We start from the raw sequence: 24,886 nt of genomic DNA on the forward strand, positions 1-24,886 counted from the left end.
CTAGGCTAGGCTAGCCTAAATAACCTACGCTAGGTTACTCTAATTAGAACCCATATGGCCCTAATACGATTAAATTTTGAACCGCCTGGGATCGAAATCCCAGAAACAAGAGCTATATATCCAACACATAGCCTACGCTTAAAAACAGCACAGATATGCCACCACGCGGGGTTCAGAGAGCAACCTAACCTAGGTGCTAGGCCTAACAACAAAAGGTAAAAGGTGAATTTACCTTGCGAAAAAGCTCTAACTAAATGAAAAAAGGCTTGAATAAATGCTAAATAAAGGAGTACTAGAACTCCCTAACCTTGGAAATCAAAGAGTATCTTCCTTACGTATAAATTAGCATTATATATAATATATATATAATAATATATATATAATATAATATATATATATATATATATATATATATATATATAATATATATATATATATAAAAGTATCGAAAAATAACGGAACGAATAAAACTCGATCCTAGCCATAAGGTTTCGATATCACAAAAAACACTACCAAGGAAGACACTCCCCAGAAAACCAGGCGCATAAAGATCATAAATTTACAAAATTAGGTAGAAATATCGCCAAAGAGTAAACAACGGCCGCCATGCGGACGAAGCCCGCGATAACGCAACGTGAAGCGCCAGTAAAAACGAGCTTAAAAGTCTTAAAAACGGCGATCTACCACCTAAAATGTAAATCAAAGCATGTTCTGAGTACTCAACTTAGATGGGACGGAAGCTGCCATCGTTGAATCACAATAAAGCGACACAAACTTAAAATATTACACAGATATAAAAATCTCGTGCTACAAGGTCGCTGTGCTAACTTAAGATGTTGTAGATGGCGCTCGGGAGGAGGGTGTTGGTTGCGGGGAGGCGGCCTGTATAACGGCACCTCTTATGTTGGGGATTGTTGACGAGGATCTTTCTGTGGGGTTGAAGGAAACGTGGCTGTATTACTCGCCCCTGGTTTATACACGACATTTTTATTTTACAAAAGTGCTCGCCTGAGGGTAGTAACCTCAGTCAGTCCCTTTGGTTTATTCTCTAGTATATTTAGCATTAGTTTTATATATTAGAAATGGCTAACGAGACATTTCACCGGTGACACGGCTTGAGCCCAAAAATACGTACAGTCAATAATTCAAGATTACCGATTTCAGTTAATTAGTTGAATGTAATACACATTTGATATGACTGATACATCACCAAAGTTTTGAGTGCATAACACAAACATGCAAGGTTCATTATACAAACTGATTCCCTGATTGCAAGAATTATATTGGCCTCAATACTTATACAGTACTGTTTCAAGATTCACAAAAACACCATACATTTACCTCAAAATTCTAGCCATTAGCCTTTTTACAATGAAACAACTCTGAAAGTTCCTACAAGTATATGTTTAAAATAACACAGTGAAAGTTCCACTCACCTTTTACAGAAATGACACATGAAAGAAGAGTAATTGGTTGCATGTGCAGAACTGGAGATATATCTTTCAGAGGTTTGTGATAAGGGTTCCGATTATCAAGTTGAAGGTGGGTGTGAGTGCTGAGTCTCAGCTCTGTTTCTACTGCCTGACAAAGCCTGTCTAGAACCTGAAAATAAAAAAAAAGAAAAGTAATGTTACACACATTGTAAAACTCGTGACAATAGCACCCAATTACATAGATGTTTCTGGGCTCAGTTCGTGTCGCTGCGCGAAATATCCTTTAATCCATTATTTCTAAGGTAAATGCACTAACACATACCAGAGAATAAATAAAATAAAGAAAAGGTCAGTACTACTAACTCGCTCACCCTCCAAGAGGGTGTCGGTATGAACACTAGGGTGAGTGAGACCACTACCACGAACCACTTACCAATAGAAATCTCCTACTACAAAACCCCCACAAGAGGGGAGCCGACCCACAGAGTGGGCAGCAACTACTACTACTCCATCCCATGCTGCCGACTGCTGCGCCTCTGGTGGCCATCCTTTTCAGTTAGCGCACTGCGTACACACGTGCCCTTTTTTGCTCTGTGTTTTTTGTGCCCCTTTCTTGGATTTAACTAATTATGGAGCGTGCAGCCATCGCAGCAGCTAAGTTAAGTAATCTGTTATTGTTGCTATTGGGTTTTTTCCAGCCTTGAGTCAGTGTTTGCCGTTTTCTGGGCTCAGCTCGTGTCGGCCTATGAAAGGATCCTTAATATCATTCTTTCTAGGTAAAATTAATCTAAAATTACCAGAGAAAAACAAAATTAAGAAAATGTCAGTAAAACTGACTCGCTCACTCTTAAAAAGAAGTGTCGGTATGGTAATAGGGGCGAGTGGGAACACTACCACGAGACATTCACCAATTAGAACTTCCAATCAGAATCCCCACAAGAGAGAGCTGATACCAACAGGTGATGCGGCCGTTACAACTACTACTAGAGGACGCCACGGACAACAGCGCCCCTAGCGGACATCCTTAATTATTAGCGCCAGCGTTTGGACGCATTCTCTTTGTGCTTGTGCTATTTACGAGGAATTTTATCACCATTCATCATGGAATGTTCTGCCATCGCAACGGCTAAGTTAAGTGCCTCATAAGTAATGTTTTACTGTATTTTTGTCTTCCGGGAACCAGTATTTTCCTTCTAATAGGTCATATACGGTTTCCCGGTTGTCTCGTGGCGGCGCCATGCTGCCTCGTTAAGAATTCCCGGTCCTCCATACTGGGACTTCTTATAACTTATGGCTTACTATATTACGTTCATCGTTTTTTACATCGAGTTTTAGCTAGGTTAGCCCCTTTACCATTTCTCTTAGTTTGGTATTTAGGGCTATTCTATGTTCCAGCCCAGCATCCGGCTCTTGCTCTTCATCGGCTATCGCTGGCTCCGAGTAGGCTTCTGTTCCTCGGAACAGTTTGCCTCCTCCTGGGCTTCTTTTTCTTCTACTAAAAGTGTCTTTTCCATCTTTACGATGTAAATTTATTCTATTTAGGGTGTTAGGCTAGCCTAGGTGCATGTCCCATGTATTGGCACAGCCTGGTTCACGTGGCCTTCCCACGGTTGTGTTGCTCGCGGCCTAGGCCACTTGCGGTCACGTGTTCCATCGCACCTCCCCTTCCCCTTCCCTCCCTACCAGGTATAGGGAGGCGCTGGGGGACCCCTCGGTTGTCATGACAACCTCAGTTGCCTTCCTCCCTCTCTCTCTGAGGAGGCCAGGGGTTCCTCCCAGTGGGGGGTATAGGGCGACCACTCATAGGGTACCGGGTCTCCGAGCGGGTAGTTGTTGAGACGGGGAGGAGTAGGCCAACCCCCCCCCTCTCTCTCTCCCGCCGTGTTACGCCGAGACCCTCCCCCCCCTTTCCCCAGTTGCTCAGCCACCTTCCCTTTCTATAACGAAAGGAGCCTTCCGCCGCAGCCGGGGCACCTTTGGTAGATTACTGGCTCCGCCAGCGGGCGGGGTGGTCACTACTAGTGGTCGGTTGCTTGCCTACTATATCCTTACATCTCTCCCCCGCTACCGGAAGGGAGCTTACTTCTTACCTGGGCACTCTTCTAGTAGACGGGTGGAGAAAGGTTTGATATTATTGTTATTTTAAGGATATACCCTAATTTTACGATGATTTGTTTAATTTTATTATTCATATGTTTACCATCCCCGCCATTATCCGTCGTGGTTCCCTTTTACCACCACACCTGGTTGGATTCTATCTCTTGTCTCCGCCGTAGCCTAGGACAACCAACCATTTTCTACCACACGTATTATGGCGGGGCTCTGGTTTAATCTAACTTTCTCGCTCCGGCACCAGCGGAGCAACTGTTAGGCTGTAAGTGTTCTCCTGATACTTATGTTATCTTTCCACTTACAGGCTCACCAACTGTCAGGTCCTGGGATGCAACGCGACGTTGTACGACCCCTGCGGCCACGATAAGTGCAGGTCTCACGCTCCATGTGCCACGCCGTACAACGATATGATCGTCTGGCACCCGGAAGCCTGCGCCATCTGCTACGACCTAGTCAGTCAGCTGGTGGAGGGGGTAAATCGATTATAGACTTCTTTATCATTTTACTAACACCTCTTAGGCATAAGTTTGTTAACCCCGTTCCGCCATTAGAAGCTCATCTCACCTTTTCTTTCAGGCTGCTGGTGTGAGGGAGGTCGCCCTTGCTACCCTGAAAGCGTGGGTAGGCGGCTTCGGGAAGAACGCCGCCAAAGGCCAGCCTTACGTCCTAGACAAGAAGCTGGCCGTCCAGATCTTCCCCGCGGGCAAGTCAACAGGGTATGTTGACCCCTTGTCCGCAGCCCCCCTCATAGCCTCCATCCAGCAAGAAATGCAGCAATCTTTCGGGGTCGTAGCCACACAGGAGTCGGTCCCGGACGTCGCTTAACCCTTGGACCTCAACATGAGCCTATGGCGGTAGGGGCAGAGGATTTGTTGGTTGAGGTAGGTGTGTCGGGCGCCCAAGGTCTTTCCTTGGGCGCTCCTGGATCTTCTCCTGTCCCTTCTTCAAGCGCTTCTTTCCAAGGCTTTGTGGGATCTGAGATCCCTACCCGCTCTCTCCCGCTCTCTCTGTACCCCCAAAGGTGAAGGGACAGAGAGAAACCGAAGACCCTAGTTAAGACGACTTCTAAGAAGTCATCTTCGTCTTCTTCGGCTAAGAAGTCTTCGACTTCTTACGCTGACGCGGTGAAGGCTAAGCCGAGCTCTTCTTACTCGAAGAGCTCTAGAAGCAAGTCTTCTAAGGAGAAGGCTCGCGCTCGCCGAGCCAATGCCTGTCTCCGGCCTCCACCGCATCCACCCCGGTAACGCCGGTGGGAGGAGCGGGACCCAGCACCTTTGATCCCACTGCTTTGCTCAGCAGTGGTGATGAACAGGTGGGGCGAGATGGTCGGCTCTCAAGTCTCCGCCCTGGGGACAAAATTTGAGCAGATGTTCGCACAACTGTCGAGCACTCTGTCTCAATCGGGCCAGTCCATCCAAGATCTCTCTAACAGAGTTAGAGAGAATGAGGACCGAGTAGCTGGGCTCTCTCAGGTTTCCCCCGTTCCAGTCTCCCCAGTGACAAGGTGCTTGGTATTTTCCAGCTGCCGCCATACGATTCACTACCAGCTTTCTCTATGGAGAACCCATGGAGAGTAGCCGCTTACGCTCCGTTTAAGGATGGTATGATCTCTATCCCGGAGTGTGGAACTCGAAGGATTGAGGACTTCGAGTTTTATCCTCCGGGTTTGACGCAGCCTTTCATTGGCTATGCTAGGCTGACCGTAGCGGCTCTTACTAGGGAAGACAAGATCTCTAGGGAGAATGTTCTCTACAATAGGGATCATGCTCAACGTGAATGGGTTCACTGCCTTGAGGACTGGGAGTGCACAAACACCAAGCTCCAGGCCTATAAGAGTCCTTTCACTATTTTTGCGACGGAAGAGAGGCTTCTCTTCCGTTCGCTACAAAAATAGTAGAGACGACTCTTCAGGCAGTCCTCAAGGATGAGCCCATGCCACAGCTAAGGGAGGCGGAGTCTACTTCTCCGCTCTTCCCAGCTTTTGGAGAATTGTGGGAGAACTTGCCAGCCACGTTCACGCTTGGTAAGCTCAAACCGGACTGCGCCATGGACCAGTTCGGCGAAAAGCTCCCAAGGCTGCCTGATTCCTTGATTCAGGCAGAGTTCGACGCGCGAACTAGGTTTGGCAGGTCCCTCAATTCACTGATCATAACGGAGATGGCTGCTCTCTCGTATGCCACGGAACCTCTGTTTAAGATCTTAGGCAAATCCCAGCTTCAGACAGTTCAGACAGATGCTTTCGAATTCTTCCAAGCTAGGAGGAATTGCCGAAAGCATGTTCTGCAGGAGTGCACTATTAGGCACGAGCCTAATAGACTCCTGGCTTCTAGCATGTGGGGAGCGGATCTCTTCCCAGAGTCCGCTGTAAATGAAGTTCACCACGAGGCTGCTAGGCTCAACCAGAGCCTTAGAGCTAGGTGGGGTATTTCATCCAAGAGGAAGCAGGAATCCGCCCCCACTGCTGGTAAGAAACCAAAGAAGTCTGGTAAAAGGTTCCAGCCTTACCAGAAACACAGCAACAGCAGCAATTTGTTCAGGCCGTCCAGTTACCCAACAGGGACAACCTGCTACTTCTAAACAGAACCAGCCCATCCTCCTGCTGTCTCCCCAGTCACAACCTTCGACCTCCTACGCACTCTCGCCGGCCTTCAACCCTACGTATGAAGGTCAGGCTACCCTCCCTTTAACAGATCATCGAGAGGTAGGGCGAGAGGCTACTTTCGTCAGCGTGGCGCAGGAAGGGCGACAAGGAGCAAGCAGTTCAGAGGAGGGCGCGGTGGTCAACCCGCCCATCAACAATGAGGCTCCCCAGGTAGGAGGGAGACTGTTCCTCTTCCGTCACAGGTGGGGGTTCAGCAATTGGGCACAGAGCATAGTGTCCAAAGGATTGGGTTGGAGTTGGATCAAAGATCCTCCTCCAATCAAATCATTCCGCCAAATACCATCAAAGGAATTGACAGATTACGCGGAGGAACTCCTTCAGAAAGGAGCTATTGCGAGAGTCAAGCATCTAAAATTTCAAGGTCGCTTATTCAGCGTGCCAAAGAAAGGCTCAACAAAAAGAAGGGTAATCTTAGACTTGTCAAAGCTAACAACTCTTTCATTCGTTTGCGACAAGTTCAAGATGCTTACCCTCTCGCAAGTAAGGACCTTACTTCCCGCGTGGAGCCGTCACATGCTCCATCGATCTTACAGACGCATAACTATCATATCCCTATAGCCAGACACTTCCGCCCATTCCTAGGATTCAGGCTAGGAAATCAGACATTCTCATCAAAGTGATGCCCTTCGTCTGAATGTAGCCCCCAGGGTATTCACGAAAATAGCAGAAGTGGTTGTGCAGCAATTGAGAACTCAGGGAATCATGGTAGCAGCATACCTCGACGATTGGTTGATCTGGGCGCCAACTGTCGAGGAATGTCTCAAAGCCACCAAAAAGGTAGTTCACTTTCTGGAACATCTGGGGTTCCAGATAAACAAAACGAAATCCAGACTTACCCCGGAGTCTCGTTTTCAGTGGCTGGAATCCAATGGGATTTGTCTTCCCACAATCTGTCAATTCCAGTGGCCAAACGGAAGGAAATAGCAAAATCTGTCAGACAATTTCTCAAATGCAAACAAACATCAAGGAAGAAGCAGGAAAGAATTCTAGGGTCCCTTCAGTTTGCTTCGGTGACAGATACCCTCCTGAAAGCAAGGCTAAAAGATATAAATCGAGTTTGGCGATCGAGAGCAAACGCCAAATCTCGAGACAAGTTGTCAGTAATTCCACAGATCCTTCGCAATCAACTCCGTCCATGGTCAAAAGTAAAGAACTTAGCCAAGCGGGTACCCCTTCAATATCCCCTTCCAGTGTTAACCATTCACACGGATGCCTCCCTGTCCGGGTGGGGGGGATATTCTCAGTTCAAACAGGTTCAGGGGACTTGGTCAGTTCAATTTCGCCAGCTCCACATAAACGTTCTGGAAGCAATGGCAGTATTTCTTACCTTGAAGAGACTGCTCCCCCCGAAAAAGTCTCATCTAAGGCTAGTTTTGGACAGTGCAGTGGTAGTTCATTGCATCAACAGAGAGGGGGTCCAAATCCAAGCATGTGAACCATGTCATGATAGCCATTTTTGCCCTAGCAAACAAACACAAATGGCATCTGTCCGCCACTCACCTGGCGGGGGGTAAGAAATGTGATAGCAGGACGTTTGTCCCGGTCAGTCCCTCTGGAATCAGAATGGTAGGTCCCTAGACGACGGGTCATTCCAGTGGATATGCCGAGAGTCCAGGTCTCCAAATAGATCTCTTCGCCTCACAAGACGAAACCACAAGCTCCCTTGCTATGTGGCCCCCAACCTGGACCCTCTGGCTTATGCCACGGACGCCCTGTCGTTAGATTGGGATCAGTGGAGAAAAATTTATGTTTTCCTCCAGTGAATCTTCTCTTGAAAGTCTTAAGCAAGCTGAGGACTTTCAAGGGAGTAGTAGCTCTGATTGCACCGGACTGGCCCAAGAGCAACTGGTATCCTCTTCTTCTGGAATTGGGTCTCCGCCCTCAACGGATTCCCAATCCCAAGCTGTCACAATCAGTACAAATGAGGACTGTGTTCGCTTCCTCAGGAATTCTTCAGACCCTAACTTTATGGACTTCATGAAGTTTGCGGCTAATAAGATGCTAATATTGATCCACAAAATATTCTCTTCTAGCAATCAGATAAGAGAGGTCAACTATTAATACAATATGAACTCAGCTGTTAAAAAATTAGCATCCTCCTGAAAGAATCAAACACTACAACCATGACAGTTAATCTAGCTATATCCTTTTTCAGATCCTTGTTGAAAAAGGTTTAGCAGCTAGCACTATTACTACTCATGAATTCGGCTTTGAAGAAGATCTTTCAGTTAGGTTTTCAGATAGATCTGACTGAATCTTATTTTTCACGTTCTATTCCTAAAGCCTGTGCTAGACTTAGACCTTCTCACAAGGCCCACTGCAGTTTCATGGTTCTTAAATGATGTCCTCAAATTAGCTTCAGATACTGACAACTCGTCCTGTACATTCATAATGCTTCTTAGAAAGACATTATTCTTATTAAGCCTAGCTTCAGGAGCTAGAATTTCAGAACTGTCGGCTCTATCCAGAGATGCGGGTCATGTGGAATTCCTCCCTCAGGAGAAGTTCTGCTTGCTCCGGATCGTAGTTTTTTGGCTAAAATGAGGATCCTCTTGCAAGGTGGGCCCCTTGGAAAGTCATCCCACTTCCGCAAGACCCTTCTCTTTGCCCAGTATCAACTTTAAGAGCCTTTCTATCTCGTACATCCTCAAGATCCTCAGGTCCTCTCTTCATGAGAGAGAAAGGTGGTACTTTGTCAGTAAAAGGTATTAGACACAAATCCTTTACTTCATTAAACAAGCCAATCCTGATTCATTTCCAAAAGCACATGACAATCAGGGGAGTAGCCACCTCAATCAATTACTTTCAACATATGAACTTTGAGGATCTTAAAAAGTATACTGGATGGAAATCTCCGACAGTCTTTAAACGTCATTATCTAAAGTCCTTGTGGAATCTTTAAAAATTTTGTCAGCAGTAGCAGCGGGAAACATTGTTTCTCCTGATACTGTATAGTAGTTGTAGTACAGATCCAGGTCTCCTTTCTACCTACCTTATCAACATGCTCACCCTATCGCCATGCTACTCGGATATCCTAGCCTTAGCCGCTGAAATCATGTAGTGGATTGCCCTTATTTTTTTGCTAGGGACATCCACACCTTGTACTGATAATGTACTTCAGTGTACCTACCCTTATTTTTTATGCTAGGGTAGGGAGGACACAATGTGTTTGTATATTTTGTAAATAAGTTATCTAAGTAAATCAGTTTTGTTAAAATTACACTGCATTATTATAATTTCTGTGTTTATTGTAATTTTAAGTACTTTACATTACTAACTTTCTTTTATGTTTTACTGTTAGAATAGTTAGAATTAAGTACTTAGTTATATACTGTAATTGATTTACTTATATTATATCCCTCATTTTACGACTGCTTTTCATTTGTCCCTTTTTCCCATCTTGTCTGTTTCTCTGGTACTCTTTCATAGGCCGACACGAGCTGAGCCCAGAAAAGGGATTTTGACGAAGGAAAAATCTATTTCTGGGTGATTGGCTCGTGTCGCCCTATGAAACCCACCCTGTATTGTTTCCCCCCCCTGCAGGACAAGATGTTTTTAGATTAAGGATGTCCGCTAGGGGCGCTGTTGTCCGTGGCGTCCTCTAGTAGTAGTAGTAACGGCCGCATCACCTGTTGGTATCAGCTCTCTCTTGTGGGGATTCTGATTGGAAGTTCTAATTGGTGAATGTCTCGTGGTAGTGTTCCCACTCGCCCCTATTACCATACCGACACTTCTTTTTAAGAGTGAGCGAGTCAGTTTTACTGACATTTTCTTAATTTTGTTTTTCTCTGGTAATTTTAGATTAATTTTACCTAGAAAGAATGATATTAAGGATCCTTTCATAGGGCGACACGAGCCAATCACCCAGAAATAGATTTTTCCTTCGTCAAAATCCCTTTTTTAGGTATAAATACTGGCTCTTGGTCGGAAGCATGGCGGCATTGTTCTGCCTCGTGGCGGGTTCGTTCTTGGTCTTCCATACCTAGAACCTTCCCTTATTACTTTACGCTCTATTGCTAGTTATCTATATTATGTTAGGGGTCCAGCCTACTTGGTTTATGTCATGCATGCATGTCTTCTTTACCTTGCGTAGGCATCTTCCATCCAGACCCTAGCCACAGCTCTTAGTATCGGCCCCGGCTAGCTTTGAGTGGTAGACTTTCTTTCGGGTTAGTCGTACACTCCTGGATTTTTTCTCCTACTAATTTACTTTCTTACTTTATTTTAATGTAATTTTTAGTTATTTTATATATTTTAGGTTAGCCTACGGCGTCTAGGATTACATAGCCTAGGTTCCGTATTTCATTGGTCCCCACCAGTTTATTGCTTCCTCTCATCAGTTCGGTTGCTTCTGTATAGCATCTCACTGATTAGTTGGTTGCTTTAACCTAGGCTATGTTTTTTCGTTGTATTTCTCATGTTACCGCTCCGTGGTCACCATGTGATCGCGAAGCAGCCAGGCGCCCGTCCAGTCCTTACCCTCCTCCCGCTCTTCCATAGGGCAGGGGGGGGGGGGGGGGGGGGGTAGGTCTGTCCTCGCTCGCTCCACATACCCGTGCTGCCTCCCTCCCTCTCTCCCTAGGCGGAGGGAGTAAGGGGGGCTGGACAGACCCAGGACTGGACTTGACCGTTCTCTTGCTTCATGGCGCGCTCGGATGACTAAGGGGGGGACTGGCCTTCCCCCCCCGTCGTTACTCTCCGTCGCTCCGTTGTTGGCTCGAGTCTCTTTTTTCGCCCTCTCGCTCCTTCCCGGTTTACTGGTGCTTTTTATTTTACCGGAGCTCCGGCATTCACGTGGAAGGTTGCTAGTTCACCCTTGCGGGCGGACTGCAGGCGTACAGTTGGTCTTTCCTAACCACCCCGTCTCGCTGATATCGCGACACGAACACCGACGCCGCCACCGGAATAATTTTCCGGCTACGTTACCAGTGCTTTAGGCTTAAGTGTTTACTGTTTAATTTAAACTATAGTAAGTTTAATTTAAGCTAGCCTAAGCCGAATCCCTCCGTTACCTACGTTATCACACCGGACCTCTCCGGGGTTCTAGCCTATTCAGGCGGTAAGGGAGGGGTTATGCCCAAAATTTTTTCGCGCTCCGGCATGCAGCGGAGTTCTTTTAGCCTATTAGCCTGTAAGTGATGTCTTTTACGGTACTCATGTATCTTTTCACTTACAGACCACCAACTGTGAGCATCCAGGATGCAATGCCATGCTCCCAGGACCCCTGTGGACATGAAGTCTGCAGGTCCCATGCTCCATGCGCGACTCCGCACGGGAATCTGCAGGTCTGGTTCCACGAAACCTGCACCATTTGTTACGATCTTGTGAGTCAGCTCTTGGACGGGGTAAGTATTCCAACTACCGTTCGGTAATCCCAAGGAATGTTTAGTTTCTTAAGTTTTAATTTTAATCTCTTATTTTAAGCTTAAGCTCTTTTTATATGGGATGTTGCATCCCCTATGTCTTTAGACTAAGCCTATTACTTAAGTTTTAATCTTAAGTTTAAACTTAAAACTAATGAATGCCCTCTCTTCCAGGCTCCCGCCGTTAGAGATACCGCCCTGGCAACCCTGAGGGCTTGGGTCGGCGGTTTCGGTAAGAACGCCGCCAAGGGACAGCCCTACATTCTGGAGAAGAGGTTGGCTGTCCTAATCTTCCCCGGCGGCAAGTCAACGGGTTACGTCGACCCGGCAGAGGCAGCCCCGGCTATGGCGGCGATTCAGCAACAGCTCGCCGCTTCGTTGAACGAACCAGGCCAAGATATCTCGTCGGAAGTCGCGACACTTGATCTGAATATTGAACCAATGGTAGGTGTTGACGACCTATTGGTCGAGGTAGGTACGTTGGACGCCCAAGGGCTTCCCTTGGGCGCCACTGGGTCTTCTACTCCTGCTAACTCTCCAGCTTCCTTCCAAGGCTTTACAGGAGCTGAGCTCCTTTATACTTCTCCTGACGCTTCAGTAAGACCTAAGGTCAAGGGACAGACGGTTGTAAAAACCCTCAAAAAGACGTCGTCGTCGTCCAAAAAGACTTCGTCGGCGTCAACATCTCGTAAGTCTCCGGCTACAAACCCCGGAGTGGAGAGGTCTAGAGCTTCTGGGTCTAGCTCCAAATCCTCAAGGAGCAGGTCTTCCAAGGAGAGGCCACATACTCCGGCTGAGTCAGCCGTTTCTCCTCTCCCCTTGGTACCTGTTCCGAGTTACCCAACCACCTCCGCAGCAGCTCCGGCTTTGGATCCCAATGCTGGACTGTTGCAACACATGGGAGACTTGGTCGGCTCTCTGAGGAGCAGTATGGAGCAGATGTTCTCCCGGTTGTCCGACAGGATCACGTCCCAGGATAACATCATCGCCGAACTTAGCCAGGCTCCTCTAGCTACTCCCCCACCTTTCGGCACCGGAATAGCTCAGCTCCCACCTCATGACTCTCTGCCTCCCCGTTCTCTATGAATAAACCCCTGGAGGGTGGCGTCATCGCCCCTTTCCAGGACGGTCTTATTTCTAATTCCGGAGTGTGGTACTCGAAGGATTGAGGACTTCGAGTTCTACCCGGAGGGTCTACAACCACCGTTCATTGGCTATGCCAGACTCACTGACGCAGCCATGACTAGAGATGACAAAGTCCCTAAGGAGACAGTCCTCTACTCACGTGACCAGGCTCAAAGAGAATGGCTCAGGTGTTTAGAGGACATGGATTGTTCTAACACGAAAATTCAACCTTTCAAGAGTCCCTTCACCATTTTCACAATGGAGGAGGGAACTCCGCTTCCCTTCCTTACCAAAATAGCTACGGTCACTATCCCGGCGGCCCAGAGGGGGAGTCTTTTGCCACAGCTAAGGGAAGCAGACCCCACATCTCCTTTGCTCCCCTCACTCGGAGGAATTGTGGGAAGATTTACCCAACAACTTTTTCGGCGGGCAAACTCAAGCCAGACTGTGCTATGGATCAGTTTGGTGAGAAGCTGCCTAGACTTCCGGACAGCCTCATTCAGGCTGAATTTGAGGCCAAGACTAGGCTAGCCAGGTCCATTAACACCATGGCAATGACGGAAGTGGCAACCATTTCTTACGGCTCTGAGCCACTCTTTAAGCTTCTCACCAAGTCACTGACGCAAAACAGTTCAGTCTGACATGTTTGAGTTCGCTACAGCCAGAACTAACTGTCGGAAACATGTCCTCCAGGAAGCAACTATTCGTCATGAGCCGAATAAGTTGCTTTCATCCAACATCTGGGGGGCAGACCTCTTCCCTGATGCAATGGTAAAGGAGGTCCAGGCGGAAGCGACAAGGCTTAACCAAAGCCTTAAGGATCGTTGGGGTCTCACCGCAAAGAGACGCCAAGACCAATCAGCAAGGGGTAAGGCTCAGAGGAAACCCAGACGTTTTCAGCCTTACCAGAAAAAGCAACAACGCTTCGCCCAGGCTGTTTCGACTGTTTCGTTGGTACAGTCAGCCAACCCTCTACCTCCAAGGCTCAATCACAGCCCATCTACGTGATTTCCCCCAGCCTCAACCTTCCACCTCTTACGCTGTCTCCCCAGCTTCAACCAAGTGTTCGAAGGCCAGGCCTTTCAGCAGTACGACCGCTCGGGTAGGGGTAGGGGAGGCAGAGGTAAGGGATCCTTTCGTCAGAAAGGATCAGGAAGGTCTCTTAACAGGGGGGAAACACTTCCGGGGAGGCCGCGGAGGTTACTACAACCCAGCAGCAATGAGAACTTGAAGGTAGGAGGGAGGCTGTTTCTCTTCCGGCACCGGTGGGGATTCAGCAAGTGGGCACAAAGTATTGTGTCGAAAGGCCTGGGTTGGAGTTGGATTGCGAATCCGCCTCCACCCAGACCTTTCCTTCAACTTCCATCAAAAGAATTGACGGAGTATGCGGAGGACCTCCTTCAGAAAGGAGCAATAGCGAGAGTCAACAGATTAAAATTTCAAGGGCGCTTATTCAGCGTTCCAAAGAAAGGCTCACAAAAAGAAGGGTAATCTTAGACTTATCCCGTTAAACTTGGTCATTCGCTGCGACAAGTTCAAAATGCTCACCATCTCGCAGGTGCGGACCTTACTTCCCCGTGGGGCCGTCACCACCTCTATCGATCTTACAGACGCATACTATCATATCCCTATTGCAAGACACTTTCGCCCTTATCTGGGCTTCAAGATAGGAGATCAAGCATTCTCCTTCAAGGTAGTTCCCTTCGGTCTGAACGTGGCACCCAGGGTGTTCACGAAGTTGGCGGAAGTAGTCGTCCAACAACTGAGGTCTCAGGGGATAATGGTAGTAGCGTATCTCGACGATTGGTTGATTTGGGCTCCAACAGTCGAGGAATGTCACAAAGCCACACTGAAAGTAATCCAGTTCCTAGAGTATCTGGGGTTCAAGATAAACAGGACAAAATCAAGACTCACTCCGGAGTCCAACTTTCAGTGGCTGGGCATTCAATGGAATCTATCCTCCCATACTCTGTCGATTCCATCAGCCAGAGAAAGGAAATAGCGAAGTCAGTAAAGCAATTTCTAGGACACAAATTTGCTTCAAGGAGAAGCCAGGAAAGAATCCTGGGTTCACTCCAATTTGCCTCAGTGACAAACATCTTGATGAAAGCCAAACTGAAAGACCTAACCAGAATCTGGCGCTCACGAGCAAATGTCAGATCCAGGGACAAGTTGTCATCAGTCCCACAGATTCTACGGAATCGTCTACGCCCTTGGGCAAAAGTCAAGAACCTGTCAATATCAGTACCCCTTCAGTTTCCTCCTCCGGGGATTACCATCCACACAGACGCTTCATTAAGCGGCTGGGGAGGATATTCTCAGTTCAAGAAGGTTCAAGGAACCTGGTCACCCCAGTTCCGCCGGCTTCACATAAACGTACTAGAAGCGATGGCAGTGTTCTTGACTCTGAAAAGGTTACGTCCGCCAAAGAACTCCCACATAAAGCTAGTTCTGGACAGCGCAGTGGTAGTCCATTGCGTAAACAGGGGAGGCTCCTAAGTCACGACAAATCTGAATCATGTCATGGTAGCCATCTTCTCCCTGGCGGACAAGTTCAGTTGGCACCTCTCCTCCACCCATATAGCTGGAGTGAGAAACGTCATAGCAGATGCTCTATCCCGCTCAGTTCCTCTGGAGTCGGAATGGTCACTGGACAACAGTTCGTTCCAATGGATTCTCCGGAGGGTTCCAGGTCTACAAGTAGATCTATTCGCATCTCAAGCGAACCACAAACTCCCATGTTATGTGGCCCCCAACCTGGACCCTCTGGCCTATGCCACGGACGCCCTGGTCCATAGATTGGAACAACTGGGAGAAGATTTATGTCTTTCCTCCAGTGAATCTTCTCCTGAAGGTACTGAACAAACTCAGGACGTTCAAGGGTCAAGTAGCTCTAGTAGCCCCAGACTGGCCGAAGAGCAATTGGTACCCTCTGATTCTGGAACTGGGTCTTCGTCCTCTTCGAATTCCCAATCCCAGGCTCTCCCAGTCAGTACAAACGAAGACTGTATTCGCTTCCTCAGGAATTCTCAAAACCCTAACTTTATGGACTTCGTGAAGTTTGCGGCTAAAAAAGATGCAGATATTGATCCACGAAATATTCTTTTCTTGGAATCTGATAAAAGAGATTCAACTTTGAGACAGTATGATGCTGCAGTCAAAAAGTTGGCAACCTTCCTGAGAGAATCAGATATTAGAATCATGACAATCAATTCAGCTATATCCTTTTTCAGATCTTTATTTGAAAAAGGCTTAGCAGCTAGCACTATTACGACAAACAAGTCAGCTTTGAAGAAGATTTTTCAACTCGGGTTCAACATAGACTTGACAGACTCTTACTTCTCGTCTATTCCCAAGGCTTGTGCTAGACTTAGACCTTCAGTGAGGCCTACGTCAGTATCGTGGTTCTTGAATGATGTTCTAAAGCTGGCTTCAGAAACAGACAATACGACATGTTCATTTATAATGCTCTTAAGAAAAACTCTATTTTTATTAAGCTTGGCTTCAGGAGCTAGAATTTCAGAACTGTCGGCGTTATCCAGAGATCGAATCATATAGAATTTCTTCCCACAGGGGAAGTTCTACTTTCTCCGTAACGTAGCTTTTTAGCAAAGAATGAGGATCCTTTGATGAGGTGGGAACCGTGGAAGGTTATACCCCTTCCACAAGATGTTTCTCTTTGTCCAGTATCGACCTTACGAGCCTTTCTGTCCAGGACATCCTCATCCTCGTCGGGTCCTCTCTTTAAGAGAGAAAAAGGGTGGTACTTTAATCTATTTAAAGGTATCAGGCAACAGATCCTGTACTTTATTAAGCAAGCCAACCCTGATTCCTTCCCTAAAGCTCATGATGTCAGGGCAGTTGCCACCTCAATTAACTATTTCCAACACATGAATTTTGATGATTTAAAAAAGTATACTGGATGGAAATCGCCGACAGTATTTAAGCGTCATTACTTAAAGTCCTTGGAAGCTCTGAAATTTTCAGCAGTTGCGGCGGGTAACATAGTTTCCCCCGACTCTGCTTAATCTTAAGTTGAAGATCCAGTTCTCCTTTCTACCTATCTCATTCAACAGTTTGTCTATACCTACCATGTTCATCTACGTCTACTGAGTCTTAGCTGCTCTTTTGTGATGGTACAGTGGGTGTCCCTTATTTTTTTGCTAGGGTCACCCACAATTGTTTGTATATTCTGATCTCTATGATGTGGTCCCTTATTTTTATGCTAGGTGACACATCTACATTTGCAATGGTTACGGGTTTTGTATACTAAGTCATATACATTTGTTTATTATATTATTTTCTAAGTTTGTTCAAATTCAGTTTATTATTATAATTGCTTTATTTACTTTGTACATATTAACTATACACAAATGTTAAGATCAACATATATTCCATGTAAGCCCTGTACATATATGTTAACTTTAAGTTAATTTTAAGGAATATTTTCTAACTTGTATAATTGTGTATATGTATATTTCTTAGCAATTATATTTCTTTATTTTATTTTAAGTTTTATTGAGACCTTATTTATTTATTTTCTTTACAATCTTGTGCTAATTCTCTGGTACGATTTCGCGCAGCGACACGAACTGAGCCCAGAAAAGGGATTTTGACGTAAGGAAAAATCTATTTCTGGGCGATTGGTTCGTGTCGCCCAGCGAAATCCCACCCTACCCATCCCTGCGCTCAAGATTGTCTGCTAACTTCAGGATGGCCACCAGAGGTGCAGCAGTCGGCAGCATGGGATGGAGTAGTAGTAGTTGCTGCCAACTCTGTGGGTCGGCTCCCCTCTTGTGGGGGTTTTGTAGTAGGAGATTTCTATTGGTAAGTGGTTCGTGGTAGTGGTCTCACTCGCCCTAGTGTTCATACCGACACCCTCTTGGAGGGTGAGCGAGTCAGTAGTACTGATCTTTTCTTTATTTTATTTATTCTCTGCTATGTGTTAGTGCATTTACCTTAGAAATAATGGATTAAAGGATATTTCGCTGGGCGACATGAACCAATCGCCCAGAAATAGATTTTTCCTTACGTCAAAATCCCTTTTTTACTCTGACCTGGTAGTCAAATGACAATCCTTCAAACTTTCAGCTAATACTGTACCTAAAATGACATGGTCAAGAATCATATACAAGGTGCAATAAGAATAAAGAAACAAATAAAATTTGATTAGTATATAAAGTTAATAAATGACATATAATAATGAATGTTCATGTAGCATATCTGATTATAATCTGACACATGATTGATATCTCACACTTTACCAAAGGGAATGAGAAACTGGTAGTAAACTTTGATCAGTTTTGGCTTTATTTCTAAACCATTAGGAAAGGACTGCTACACAGAGTAGAAATTTACAATACATATACAGTAAATGCTATATGGACAGTGGACGGTACAAATGAACATATGCATAGATGGGTGGAAAACAAATACAGGAAGTCCCCAGTTTACGATGGTTCCAGCTTACAATGCTTCGAGGTTATGAGGCTTCTCAAATATAATCATCAGAAACTATTTCCTGGTTTATGATACATGTTCTGGGTTGCAATGCCTATGAATCCGATCTGACAGAAGAAATATGACACCAAAATGGCAAAATAATCAATATTGGAAGGTTTTTTATGAAAAAAGTAAAAAACCCAGTTTACTTACTTTTCATTACACCCAAATCATTAAAAGTAAGGTTTTCCTAGGATTTTCTTAGGATTTTCGATGATGTTAAAGTTACAACAATTTTTTACTTCCCACGTGGCGCAAGAATGGAACCATCGTAAACTGGTGACAGCCTGTACTATTCACACCTGATAGGTGTGAGGGGTGAATCATTAACTCATTTGTGTCTGAGGTCAATTGCCCAATTTTCAGCCCTGATTATTATCAATGCTAGTGGCCATTCACTGTACTGTCAGGCATATAAGGAGTACTTTTTATCCCCCAAATTTCCCTGAGAAGGGAGACGGGTTCCAGTGTCGTAAAGTCACATAATTTTTTTACAGGGATATCCTTTTCCTAGCATGGATTGTCAACAATCTGTACAGAAGGTGCAAAGGTCATCATCGACTTTAAGGGACTACGAGGATTTGGAGGTAGAGGGAGATCATGAGGAGATTCCCTAATACAACCTACAGCATTTTCAAAATTTTCCTTATTTGTCACTATGCTGTGTTCAGTCTAGGAGAGATTAAACGAAAAAAAAAAACATTTTTGACATAGGAAAAACATTTTTGGTAGTCACTATTGAATCCTTAAGGAGTTACCTTCCAAGGTCTCTCCAGAGCACAATGGTGATCAGACTAATGTCAAAGAATTCTCTTTTAGCTAGTCTTGTGGCCAGGTATTGTGTCGTAATTATTAACATTATGACGTGATAAAGTATAAATGCTGAACCCAGTGTACCTACGTCAAAACCTTCAAGAAGAAGTGGTTAAGTGTATGTGCCATCATATTGTAGGTAAATGCAGGGTGATCCCTTGCCCAAATTCCATGTCTTTTTGTCATAGAAGTGGGAGAGTTTTGAGGACTAATCAACGACTACCAAACACAGGTTTTTCATATGTCAAAACCCGTTTTTTTTTATAGCATAGTCGCTGTCTCGTCCTCAAGGAGCTTTACAAAGAAATAAACAGGTGACAAAAGGCTCTCAAATTTTAATCCCAAACCCCAAAAAACATTTTTGGTCCAGGGTCAAGCCACAAGTTTCAAGGCCCCATTCTTTATTCCGAATAGCTTTAGGTTTGATAGCAAAGAACAAGAAACTAAGTGTGAACTTTTGTTTTTTAGGGTGAACTTATGTGGTGACTTACCTAAGCATGCTGGGTATGGTTGCAGTATTGTCAAACCTCCCCCAGCAATAGTAAGCATACTCGTCTGTTAGGAAGACCCATGGCTTGCCTAGGGGTCAGGACTATCCATGCCACCTACTGATACACCGTGTAGTTGAATTTGTTCGACCTCATGGCAATAGTGTTGCTAGATTATAGGAAAAAACAAGACCTTCTGGGATGTTTGCTGTGGGCTCTAGGTAAACCTTAAGTGCTTGATTGGGCATAATGTTCTGTCTGCTAAATCTAGTTTACTTAGAACAGCTTTCCTTCTTAAAGGAATCTCATTCTTGGCCAGGCATGACAGGCCAGAAGACAATAATAATTGATGGTTAGCTGTGTTTGCACGATGTATTGTCCCTGTCTAAGAGAGGCCAGTTTGCTAATACGAGCTCCTGATGTTAATGCAATCTAGAAGATCGCCTGTGAGTTGTGGGTGTATTGGGTCTGCTGAATTGAGGGGCTCATCAAAGTCTAAGCACCTTGTTCAGGGACCAAGTAACTGGAACCTTTCAGGGACCAAGTAACTGGAACCTTTCAAGAGAGGGTCTCTGTAGTGCAAAGGCCTGCAGAAGGGAAGTGACAGCTTCTATACTAGAGTCAATCCCAAATTCATAAAGCAATGGTTCCGTTAATGCTGCCTTGGATGCCATGATTGTGGTAACTGCAAGGCATTTGGCTTCAAAAGGGATGCAAAAATGTAAAACTGCTTCCCCCAAAAATTCTGACTGGGCTCTCGGTATGGATATAATCTAACCATATCTTCCATACATACGTACTGGTATTGCCAGATATATGAAGTCTAGTTTTTGCACTGGGTACCTAGCAATAATGGGCAAGTCATTTTCACAGTAGATAATACTTAAAAATACCACTCATGAAGGTCTCGACTCAGAAAGGAGGATCCGTAAACAACTTTCCCTTCTACTGACTGGGATACAACAATGGACAGTATTGGAATTCATCTCTTCACCCATTGTTAAAGTACAGGCTGTCCCCAGCTTACGACGGGGGTTCCGTTCTTGAGATGCATCATAAGCTAAAAATCGTCGTAAGCCGGAAATCATCAAAGTTCCTATGAAAGCCATACTTTTAATGCTTTGGGTGCATTAAAAACTATGTAACCTTCATTATTATTGCATTTTTCATAAAAAATATCTTTAAAATACTGATTATTTTGCATTTTTGGAGTCATACTTCTTCCGCCAGATCGGTGGCGTAAGTGCCGTAACCCTGGGACATGTCGTAAACCTGGAAATAATTTATGATGAATATAATTGAAAAGCGTTGTAACCTCGGAACATCATAAGCCGAACCCATCGTAAGTTGGGGACTGCCTGTAATAGGAACCAATGCCTGTTTGGCCAATCTGCGGTTATTAAGTAAGCTATTCTTTGGAAGGTTAGTAGTTTGATCAACATCTTCAAAATCTGGAACAACAGAGGAAAAAGATATATGTATCGTCCTCCATTTGTTCCCATCTCATAGGAAGCCATCTCTTTCTGTTGCTTGACTGGCAGTTTGTGATTCTTATATGTGGTGAACAGGTCCACTTCCAGTTGTGGAAGCAAGTTGGCTATTTTCTGAAAAGAGTGGCTGCCTAACATCCACCCTGTTGAGACTGTCGTTTTCCTTGATAGGGAGCCCATAATTACATGGAGAGACCCTGTAAGGTGAGTTGCAGACAAGTGCCACTTCTTTGCTTGCGCCATTGAAGAATGACTTGGATTATTATGTTGAGAGGAAGTGACCATCATCCTGACCTCTTGATGTAGGACATCGTAGTCATGTTGTCTAGAACCAACCAAATTTCTCTCTCTTCTGGAGGTTTGAGTTTGTTACAAGACAAAAAGACAGCCATCAGCTCCAGGAAATTGAAATGACAATTCCTCAGAGTAGCTGACCACCTCCCTGACAATACTCCCAACCTATCAATGAGGTATCTGTGTGTATTGTCACTTGTACAGACTAAGGAGTCAGGGTGACCTGTATCACCAGAGATTCCTTCTGGGATCAAGGCTGAAGTATCTCCATAACTTTTTTTAATCTTTTGATAAGGTTGGTCACGTATTGTTTCTTTGCATGCAGTAGCTAGAATTTGTTCACATTCTTTTGTTGCAATCTGGGTATTGGGTCTATTATTGATGCAAACATGTCCATTATGTTCTTGCAAGGACAATGATTTTGCAATGCTTTCGTACATATATTCATCCTATCTGCATTGTACCTTAACCTTTGTATAGAGCACTTTCTGGCCTTTCTGCCAATATATATAACATGTATATTCATGTACATAAGTATCCATATAAATGTTTTTGAGAAAACACAGATCAGCTACCGCCGATTACTGTTTTCCTCTCTCTCTCAGGTTGGACTACATTGCGGTCCCCACGCTGTGGTTACAAATTCCTTGACCTGTAATAAAGCTAGTACTCTCATACCTGCCTCTTTGTCAATACCTCACAACTGGTGACTTCCTGGATTGGACGGTGACTCTGTGGTTTAGGCCCAGCCTTTAACGGACTCATTATGGCCACTCACCTTCAGAGAGCCTTTAGTGCACTCACTAATGGCACCACAGTTTAGGCCTCTGAAAGCTCCTTTCCATGGACAAACCAACACCATTAGCAGAATGAATATGGCATGCCTTCCCCCGGTGATTTTTGCTGTTTTTAACGATCGGTTTGGCCTGCCATTTACGTCTCCTAACAACCGACGAGTGAGAAGTATCGACAATACCAGGTCCTCACGAAGCAGACAGTTCCTCGGTCACAACCCCAAGCCCCTCGCCCTTTGCCGCAACCTTGCAGTCAGCCACTGCCCAGGCCGTCAGGTTGCCCCCATTCTGCAATGAATACCCATCCTCCTGGTTCTACAGAGCTGAGGGCCAGTTCAGGATCACGGAGCTCACAGATGACGTCCTCAAGGCCGACCTCGTCACAGCAGCTTTCCCGGGGGAGATTTAGAAATGCATATCAAAGGGGGGGCAATGCGTAGCAGCCCACACCGGTCACCTTCAATGAGCTCAAACGGAAGCTCATCACGGCTTATTCTACTCCCATCCCCGTGACAGTTACCCACCTACTTGACCTTGTAGCTTCACTGATGCACAATGCAAACCCGAGGGACGCCTGAGACAAGGTGATGGTTTCTCTGCGCCTCCCAGAGACCGACGAGCATGGATAGAGAAAGGAGATCAGCCTCAGACATGAGATATTCCTCCGCCAACTATCCCCGGAAGTCGGAGGACAGATTCCCGATGAGGACGACCTGGTGGAGAAAGCTTCGGAAGCTGCACGAGGCCACTGCGGCTGCAAAACTTGCCACCCTGTCAGTGACCATCTACCCAGTGACAGAGGAACCCAGGGCACTGGAGATTAACGCAGTGCACCAAAGTAGGGGTCCCACACAGCAGCGAACAGACAACCACCCCCGGTGCTTCTTCCACCGGAGGTTCAGTAAATATGCCAGGAGATGCAAGCACCCTGCGCCATTTCCACTACCTGCTGGAGGGCTCCCCCTTCACCATAAGGACGGACCATCAGCCTCTGGTCCACGACTTCACCATGACAGGCAACGCCTGGTCCACAAGGCAACAACAGCACCTGGCAGCCATCGCCGAGTTCGGCTGCACCCTTCATTATGTCCCTGGCGAGAAGAACCCCGTTGCCGACAAACTCTCAAGGATCGAGATCAGAGCAGTCCATCTCGGGATCAACTACAAAGACCACGCCCGGGAACAAGCGCCAACCCAGACCTGCCTGCTTGTCACACAGCTCTCACCACTCTCAAGTGGGAAGATGTGCCCCTCGGAATCCTCCCGCACAACGCTCCTGTGTGATACTAGCACTGGCTGCCCCCGCCCCCTAATCCCCACCTCGCGCAGGAGGACCGTGTTCGATGTAGTCCACAATATCTCACACCAGTTGAGCTGAACTACGATGCGCCTCGTGATGGAGAGGTTTGTGTGGCACGGAACTCGGAAGGACGTGCGGAAATGGGCCAGGACCTGCGTCCTTTGTCAGATCAGCAAGGTCAGTCATCACACCGAATCAGGCATCAGCGAGTTTCCGCAACCCAGGGCATGACTTTAAACCTGTACATATCTTTCCTTATCCATAACCCTAGGAAGTGGTGGAAGGGAATGGAAACAGGAACGTGCCAGTATGCATTTTTCAGATCTATAGTTGGCCAAGTCCCTTTTAGAAAAATTGAACATACTAAGCCATCAGTAGCTATCCAGAAAATTTGGAAAACAATTTGCTTGTTCAATGTAAACAGGTCTAGAATCACTCAATCGTTTAAAGGAATCCTTTTTGGGAACACTTAAAGAGATATGCCTGTGGGGTCATCAAAGTCGACCCCCAACCATACCATTCCTATTGGTATCTGGCTCTTCCTCTACCTCTGCCCTTGATAGGCATTCCAGGTGTTGCTTTTCTTTTTCCTATAAGAGGGGCTTTGGACCTTGTGAAAAAGATGTCCTTGCTGTTGTTGTTCCTTTGTTAATTGTTGTTCATTCTGATCACCTACCTGTCTTTGAGGAAATAACTTTCGGGAGGACTGAAGGCATATCTTTTTAAGCGAACCTTTTTGGGTTTGGTGAGGTGAAGTTTCCGGTTTTTGTTTCCTGAATTCCCCATTTTCCCAAAAGAAAGCACAACCCGTTACCATCTCTATTCCTTCTCGTCCATCTATATTACCTTCCTTTGATGCACAGGATTCATCCTTCACAGTAATGTTGGATCGATTTTAGGTATATACCTTTCTTTTTCTGATGACAGGCTTTCAATCCTAGTAACAAGCACTCTAGCTACTTCTCTTGGAGAATCCCCATGTTTAGCCACTACCGTTTTACCTGATACTCCCACTACCTGAGCAGGTCCACTCCATTCATTTTCATTTCCTTGCTTATAGAATACTCATCTCCCACAACTGCTTCTTCAAATTTATGTTCTCTAATGTTTCTGTTTAACGCAATTCTTATTTTATTACAACACTGATTTCTGATAAACACTTCTGACCTTATGCACTGCATTTATGTAGTGTATCCTTTACTATACTTTCTCCCATACCTTTCTGTCTGCTTGCAGGACTTTAGCTCTTTTTTTCCTATTAAATTTGGCAAAGAAGGGTTTTTTCCAAATAATAATTGGTTAGTGGGAGAAACCACCATCATTTATTAAGCAGTTCCTATCCATCTTAATGCTATGGACCAATCGACTTCTTCATCTTTCATCTTTAAGCTTTCTTTGATTATGCCTACTGTCTTTTCACATACTATTCCATTGATCAATGGAGATTCAGACACTGTGGCCAATACTTAAATATACATCTTTTTGCCATCCTCCTTACTGTTCAATTTTG

The 24,886-nt window shown here is 45.5% G+C and overlaps 1 protein-coding gene across 3 annotated transcripts in view; it reads right to left on the reverse strand.

The window, feature by feature from the left end:
- The window catches only part of LOC135217351 (WASH complex subunit 4-like), a 953,363-nt gene that overhangs the window by 290,535 nt on the left and 637,942 nt on the right, over window positions 1–24,886 (reverse strand). For all 3 annotated transcript variants that reach the window (XM_064253202.1, XM_064253195.1, XM_064253186.1), the window contains one exon: window positions 1,437–1,602. In XM_064253202.1, the coding sequence (XP_064109272.1) occupies window positions 1,437–1,602 (166 nt within the window). The remainder of the gene's footprint in view (window positions 1–1,436; window positions 1,603–24,886) is intronic.

This window comes from Macrobrachium nipponense, chromosome 19 (genome assembly GCF_015104395.2).
Source record: "Macrobrachium nipponense isolate FS-2020 chromosome 19, ASM1510439v2, whole genome shotgun sequence".
Taxonomy (NCBI): Eukaryota; Metazoa; Arthropoda; class Malacostraca; order Decapoda; family Palaemonidae; genus Macrobrachium; species Macrobrachium nipponense.